Raw genomic sequence first — 7,181 nt, 5'->3', positions numbered from 1 at the left:
CAACCTTATGTTCTACTTGAACCCAACTTGGAATGTTTTCGAGAAATACACTCATTTGCAAATCAATGTGGTTTTCGCGAGAGACCCAGTTGAATCTCTCGTTTTTGATATTCTACAACTGAATGTGCTGCACACAGGCCGCCTCATGTTTCAGTTGGCACGATATTCGAGATATTGCAGTATATTTTCATAAAGGAAACTACACACAAGGTTGCTGAGGACTCCTCGACAGCCCACGACCGGTTTCGCCTTTAGTGGGGCTCATCAGGTAGGCGTAGAATTTCATAAACGAGAGATTCAGTTGAGTCTCTCGTGAGAACCAAATTGATTTGCAAATGAGTGTATTTCTCCAAAGTGAGGATTCCATTCATTCACTGAGGCAACCAAAAAGAAGAAGAAAGAATCCTCTCCCTGTGTTCCACAGAAAGAAAGGTGCTGCATTAATGATGAAAAAGGAATCAGTGTAAAGTCGAAGTATTTGAAAGACAATTGAAGATAGTTTTGTATCCTGGTAGTTGGCTTGTTTGTCTAGCTTCTTAATTGGTACGGAAACGTATGGTCACCATTCTTCAGCGCGCTGCTCAGGTGGAGTGCTATGCCGTATTCAACATGGGGAATTTCGTCTGACACATGTTGACATTTATTGATTTGGGCATGATGACCGATAATGTGTTCACTTAAAAACGTTCATCAGCTTAAACCTTATCTATTCTTGTCTTTAAGAACCCAGATGCAATGGTCTTTGAGGCGGCCAGTCTTGTTTTTAAGGCCATGTTTCTTTTTTCATCATTATTAGAGGGTGATACACTTTAAAACGGACACAACAAAACCTTCTCCTGTCATCTGAAATCTTAAAAAGTCAGACTAAACGCACGGTGTGGCTCTATCCTGCACCACTTGACTACTCGGTTCTCGCAAGTGCTTGTTACACTGAATAGGGGAGAAGCAACGTACATTTGTTTCATCCTTATTGGGGATCATCAGCAATGTGTATTTTAGGAAACCCCGGGTAGTTTCATTCCCCGACATCCCAGTTTACCGCTTGGCCACGAGCGGTTGCTCAGCAGTAATGTTAACTCGCACCTATACAGAATATAACTCCATTTATCCTTCATTTATGAAATCCACAGCGGTAGTCAGATATCGACTGGATCCTCTAGTAACGACCTCTCAGACAGAAGTTTTAGACATCCTCTGAAATTAGACTACCTCCAAGCTGCTACCGGGCTGTCGGTGGTGTGAGGAAAGTTGAGAATTTCAATAGAGGTTTTGTCCTGCCGATTCATTTTCAGGAGAAAATCTCCTCTTACTGTATTTTATTTTCCGGTTTTTGGGTAAAAAAAAGCCACTTTATACGGAAAACCCTTTCATTTGCGTTCTGCCATGTGGGAGGCGTCATAAAACATGACATTTTCCAGACGGAAGCTGTCTTAAAAATTATTCTCCCCAGGGTGTCTGGAACAACGAAAATTGCTCGCTCTCGTTCTAATTATTGATGTGTTTGCTATGCGATTCATGAAGAAAAAAAGATCGCTGTGCACAGAAATAGTGAAATAAAGCGAATTCGTCGCACGCCAAAAACCGCTGATTGTTTCTGACTTGAAGAGGGGTTGAAAATGAAGTGGCTGTTCAGATGGGACTCATTTTAGTATTTCCAACAGGCCAAAAATGTTTTTTTTTAAATACCGAAACAAGCGCACAAATATCCGTTTTGAAAGTTATTTCGCTTTTTAGTTGGATGTTCTCTATATTTCGACTAACAGGACATTGTCAAGGTTGGCAAACAGACAGATATGATTTCGAATCCCCACTGAGAGCTTTGAAGCCTTCATCGACTTCATTACTTGAAAATGCGTTTGAATAACGCGGACAAAAATGCTTCATGCTTATTCTTTAAGAAATTGAGCGACGGAGGGCACCGGTTACGATGGTTTTGGTCTTATTGCTGAGTATTCATGCGTTTAAACGCGAAGTTACTGACACCTGAAGGCGAAACCTTTCGGGAAGCAATATTTCGACTAACATGTACAAACCTGATAAAAAAACGGCCAGTTTGCCAACACGATATTGTGGTTTACTGATAGTTAGATTCCTAGTTAGTTGACCTCCAAGTAATCTCAGTTGGCAGAAGTATAGACATTTCTTATACGTGAGCGAGTCTTCCAATCCCTTCGTGACCAATAGAAAAGCTGCATTTGGTGCATTCAAACAACACGCAGGCCTACCCGATCCCACAACTGCATCACACAAAGCAAGTCGAAATGTGTAATAGACGTCAAGTAGGGAATACTGTGAGTTTGTTGAACACTGAAGCCTTCCCCCCTCTTCAGTGCTGTAGTGCTGCATCATTGAGTTCACTTAGATTTTTCTTCTGAAAGCAACTATTCAGATTGACATTCATCAGAAACTGTTTTCGTCCGTTAAAAGCTCCAACTCCTGCTTCCATGTGTCATAGAAGGAGCGAAAAACAATGTTTCAGAATCAGGATTCCTTATGTGTTCGTGAAAAGCGGTGCTTAATACCACATATTTTTCTGAAGCTCGGCAATAAAGTATGAATCCGGAGGCTTTCCCTTCTAATACTCTTGGATGTTCTATAAAATACACAAGAATGTCAGTAAGGGCCAGGTAAAGCCTCGTGTGTATTTTCACGCAATCTAACTGAAAATGTGATGTGCATTTCGGGAACTACCTTAGGAGGCGATACCTGGTTGACAGTCCGATTTCACACTGTCCACACTGCGTGACTACAAACAGATTGAGGTGTGTAGCCCAACTGAATGTTTCATGTGCGCTTGACATTGATAAAAGTGAAACAGAGATATCACTTGATTCGAATCCGTGAACGTCAAAATTCTAAGTCTATAGGACTGTGAATGACAAAATCTTTGTATCTGGCAGGTCTATTGGAGTTTTCTAGTTCCTGCAGAAAGTTACGTCGCAGTTCCTCCAGCAAACCAACCGGAATCTCCAAACTAACTTTCTATCTGGCTGCTACACGGCATTAACATGAAGCTACTAAAATGGTACGACCGCTGTGACAAATAACCGTTCCCAAGACTCATTTTCTCTAATACGTGCATACGCGCCCTCTGTTCAGTGATCGATATCGCCATCACAATGCAGTTAACTGACGAAGACCATACGGCGGGATGTAGCCATAATGTCCAATCAGGTGTTGCCCTTACGCGGACCAATCCACTCCAATTGGTCGAGTGCATGAGTCATCTGTGATTGAAAGAAAACACCACGATGAAGTAAAGGTGTTCTGCCTGGTGTAGCGTACGAAACTAGGCGAAACCGGGAGGAGTCATTGTGGGTGCCTTTCAACCGTTCATGCAAAAAGTTGGAGAGCTTAAAAATTAGGAAATATCGACTGTTTGCCAAACCCAGTAACTGTTTGGATATTTTGTTACTATCGTAAGCTAGGGTCTATGAGACAATCAGACTGCGGCAGTTCTTTTTAACATAACCTATGGCTACTAAGACTAGTTTTGTTTATCTGGGTTGTTGAAGTGAGACCAACAAACAGCACAGCAACAATAACTGCACTGGGTTGCAGTTATCATGGCATAGGGGATGAGGCGGATATTCACGTGTGGGCGGGTCGATAGATGCAAACTTGCTCTTTACGAACTTGTTACAGTCATAATAATGTTTAATTTCACATCACTCAGACGCGAGAACCTTCACGTTAACTGGATCACTGTTGCTGGACAAATTGAGTGTCCTAGTAGCTCGTCCCGGTCAAAAGAGTCACGGATGACTGAAATCGGTTTGAAGATTTCGATTAGTTGCAGGTAGCTGATGGGCTTGTAGAATTTACATCCACGTTATTCTCGTTTGAGAGATGCTTCCCTTGTCTTGACACAATAATTCTGGTAGGTCCACACTAAGCAGACTGGAATCGAGTTTCGTTCTTATATGAGCTCATCAGGAATGTACAACCCTGACCGTGTTGGTATTGGAACCCTGATCTAATGGGCAGTGTGATTCCACTGCTAAGTCAGTGCGGGCTGGCTTATCACGTCTGATTGGGCGAAAGTGTTCACGTGTGAGCGATGTGTGATTTGCCAGACGCATAGACCAACCATCCACCGTCCTGGCAAGGTGTAAACGAACGTGACTGCTTGCGAGAGTCTTGCACTTGTATGTGTGCTTCATTCCACGTACGTACTACAACTTCCTCTTTTGACTGCGAAGACCCAAGGCAGCCAACATCCTTCTCTACTCCAAAATAAAAACTTGTTTTCTACTTCATGACAGATTGGGGCCAACTAGAGAGCATGCCGAGTTCTTGATGGAAGTCCGTCTTTAGGATAACTCATATAAGGTCTTCAGAAAACTATTATTCGTATTCGAATTCGGAAGATGTTTTTTGCAAGCTTGTCGTTTTTTATTGCCTCATTTAGGTGAAATTACTTATTCGACTTCCTAAGGCGCACTGTTTGATCAGGCACATACTAACGAGATGGTTCATCCCAGTACAAGAATGTCCTTTCGTTTCTTCGGCAGCCAGGTAGTTGTGGATCTAAAACAGTGAACCGTCTGGACACAATACACTACTCATGGGGTTGCTGAAGTCTCTGAGACAGTCAACGACCAGTTTCCACCTTATTGGGGCTTCTCAGGTGGGCACAGCCCCAAATCCCCTGTAAATGTAGGCTCTACCTTAATTTGGCAAGCACCACAAAAAACCGGCGCATCCCAGCCTATCGAAAAATGGATGAAAGACGTTTCATCTGCGAAGAAAACTGGTGAACATGAGTTGCTACTCCTGATAACTTTTAAACAGTTCTTTCACATGGTCACTCTCACTGTTGGGCAGTGCTATGACGAAATATGTCAATTATCAAATTGACATTTCTTACAGTCTAAAAATGACAAGATCAACGGTCTTTAACATCACGGTGATTCTTCGCAATTCGCACAAGAATAATATGTTTGGACGCCTTTATAACATACCTAACCAGAAGTTGCTATTCCCAGTTGATAACTCATTCAAACTTACTGTTAAACCATTTTGTTCTGAAAATCATCATTTTCCGCCCGTGTATCAGCAGACGCCGGGAATCATAGGGGATACGCTCTTCCTAGATAGTATTCGGCCGATGGAGACGTTTCGTTGAGCTACCAGACCCACCGAGCTTCAACCATCCGGTACTTGAGGTAGGTTGCTAGGCGACGACGATGAGCCGCTGCTATCATCGAGCGCAGAAAATATCAGTTCAGCCTGACGTCTTTAAAGTCTGTCTGGTCCACCAGACGGCGATGATAGCACAATTTGATTTAAACAAGCTCACGCCACCGCTTCGGTTGTCCCAGATAATGGACGAAGGTGACTCACGCCTAGTGGTCGATCGTTCTGTTGTCCTGTCGGCCACGGCTGTAATAGCCGGGTTAGGGGACTTGAATGTTGCACGACTGGGACCGATCGATCCGGCTGTCATCCGGCTAACCAGAGCACAAATGCAAATTTTGGACCAGAAAATTGAGTTTCATTTTTTTCAATCACGTGCGTGTGCCTAGTTGAGGGCTGATCTCGCCAAGTCACTCATTCTAGCTGGTTTACAGGATGCCTGTTTCTCAGGTCGTGAGGACCGGGAAAATTGTCAAAATAGGAACGCGGCAATAAACCAAAGCGCGCTGTGTTTTCGCAAAAAAAAACTAGTTTATGACGGTTTACATCCATAACAAACCCCGTTCCAGCGCAAAGTCGCTTGAGAACTACATGTTTATGACTGGATATCATGAAAAGCCTTGTTGAAAACCATATTGGATTGTCGATTCGGGGAATGGGCTCATCACTAGCATTATTCACATGCACACAGTATTTTTGTGGAAAAAAATTAATTAATTCACCCAACGAAAACCTCACGTTCATCAATACACCTCGAGAGGTGAAAGCTTACCTTGTTTTGCAACACTTTTTTCAGGTTTGGTTTGTTCTTTATGAAAATGCTGTTGCGTCGTGTGAAATTCAACCTATCTTGTTCCTACGGCAACACGGGGCACCGCTAGATTGTAAAGGCGAGGTGAGTTGAAGTTATTGTAGACTTTTAATATTGAATTCTTTGGTATTTGTGTGAACTGTCTTTGCTCACACAGAAATAGTCAGAAAACTGAGTCAAATTTGGTCTGGCATGAGACCATCCATCGTGTTCGCTTTTCGGTGAATGCCTCTCTGCGAGGGATACTACATAATAACCGGTATTGTTATGAAATATCTATGGGGCGCCATCCTTTCGGATAACCCTATCATGGGAACCACCCTATTGGTGTTCCCCCAAAGGCTGCTCATCGACCATGTATGCTAGATGGCGGAATTACTCTTGTTATGTGTTTCCGCGCTTGTGAGATTGAATATACCACTGAAATAGCAGCGTCAGGTTAGTTTCCGACATGATTTGGAATTGTACCTATCGTTTCACCACTTTGGATGTAAAAGATCAAATGATCAATCATTCGCCCGTCATTTGCTATCTGATCTTTGCGTTGCCACCCCCCCCTGATATGAGTTCACCCAATTGAGTTCCCGTAGACCACGTAGAAATCATACTGACGCATGTTTTCATGAGATTTTAGAAGCCATGCACCAAAACTGGTTGCTTAGTTCAAGAACTAAAGTTTGATTTTACGGTCTCCGCTTGAAGAATCCACTTTGAGAATCTCATCCACATTACCCTAGAAAGAGTCAAATGGTTCGCTTGATTTTCTAGAATGCAACGAAAGTATTTGTTTATGTGTATTGTTTTGTGAGGCGAAGCCGTTCATGATTCTCATTGTTCCTCCGGAGCACGTATGATAGTACCGAATTCCATCGATTTAAGCTTGCTGAGATCCGCAAACCCAGCAGAGTCATATGAATCATACTTCTCGTCATCAGTGGTGTAATGCGCTCATATTGCTTTTCTCGTCTCTGATGTTCCTGCTAATATCTGTTATAAACTTGCCAATGCGATTCCGTCTTTGGGAATTTGAGGTTCATTACTTCCAGTTGGTGCCTGTCCATGATTTTCAAGGTCAGTTCCATCGCACTCACCTCCCACTGGTCACCTGAGGAAGCACTTCAAAACGGACAACTGAGTCCCACAATTTCGTTATCTCGAGTGTGTAACAAAGTTTAGGAGTACCTACTGATAAACCAGTTACACAGTTATTACTCTAAATGTGGAATTAAGG

General features: G+C 42.8%; 1 protein-coding gene across 1 annotated transcript in view; it reads left to right on the top strand.

The window, feature by feature from the left end:
* The window catches only part of T265_04085 (hypothetical protein), a gene marked incomplete at both ends in the record, with an annotated part of 60,537 nt that overhangs the window by 40,676 nt on the left and 12,680 nt on the right, over positions 1-7,181 (top strand). Inside the window, one exon of the mRNA XM_009168731.1 lies at positions 5,936-6,034. Coding sequence (XP_009166995.1) covers positions 5,936-6,034 — 99 coding nt within the window. The remainder of the gene's footprint in view (positions 1-5,935; positions 6,035-7,181) is intronic.

Source organism: Opisthorchis viverrini (assembly GCF_000715545.1).
Source record: "Opisthorchis viverrini unplaced genomic scaffold opera_v5_64, whole genome shotgun sequence".
Classification (NCBI taxonomy): domain Eukaryota; kingdom Metazoa; phylum Platyhelminthes; class Trematoda; order Opisthorchiida; family Opisthorchiidae; genus Opisthorchis; species Opisthorchis viverrini.
Note: the sequence above shows the minus strand (reverse complement) of the source record. Positions and strands in the feature narration are given on the sequence as shown.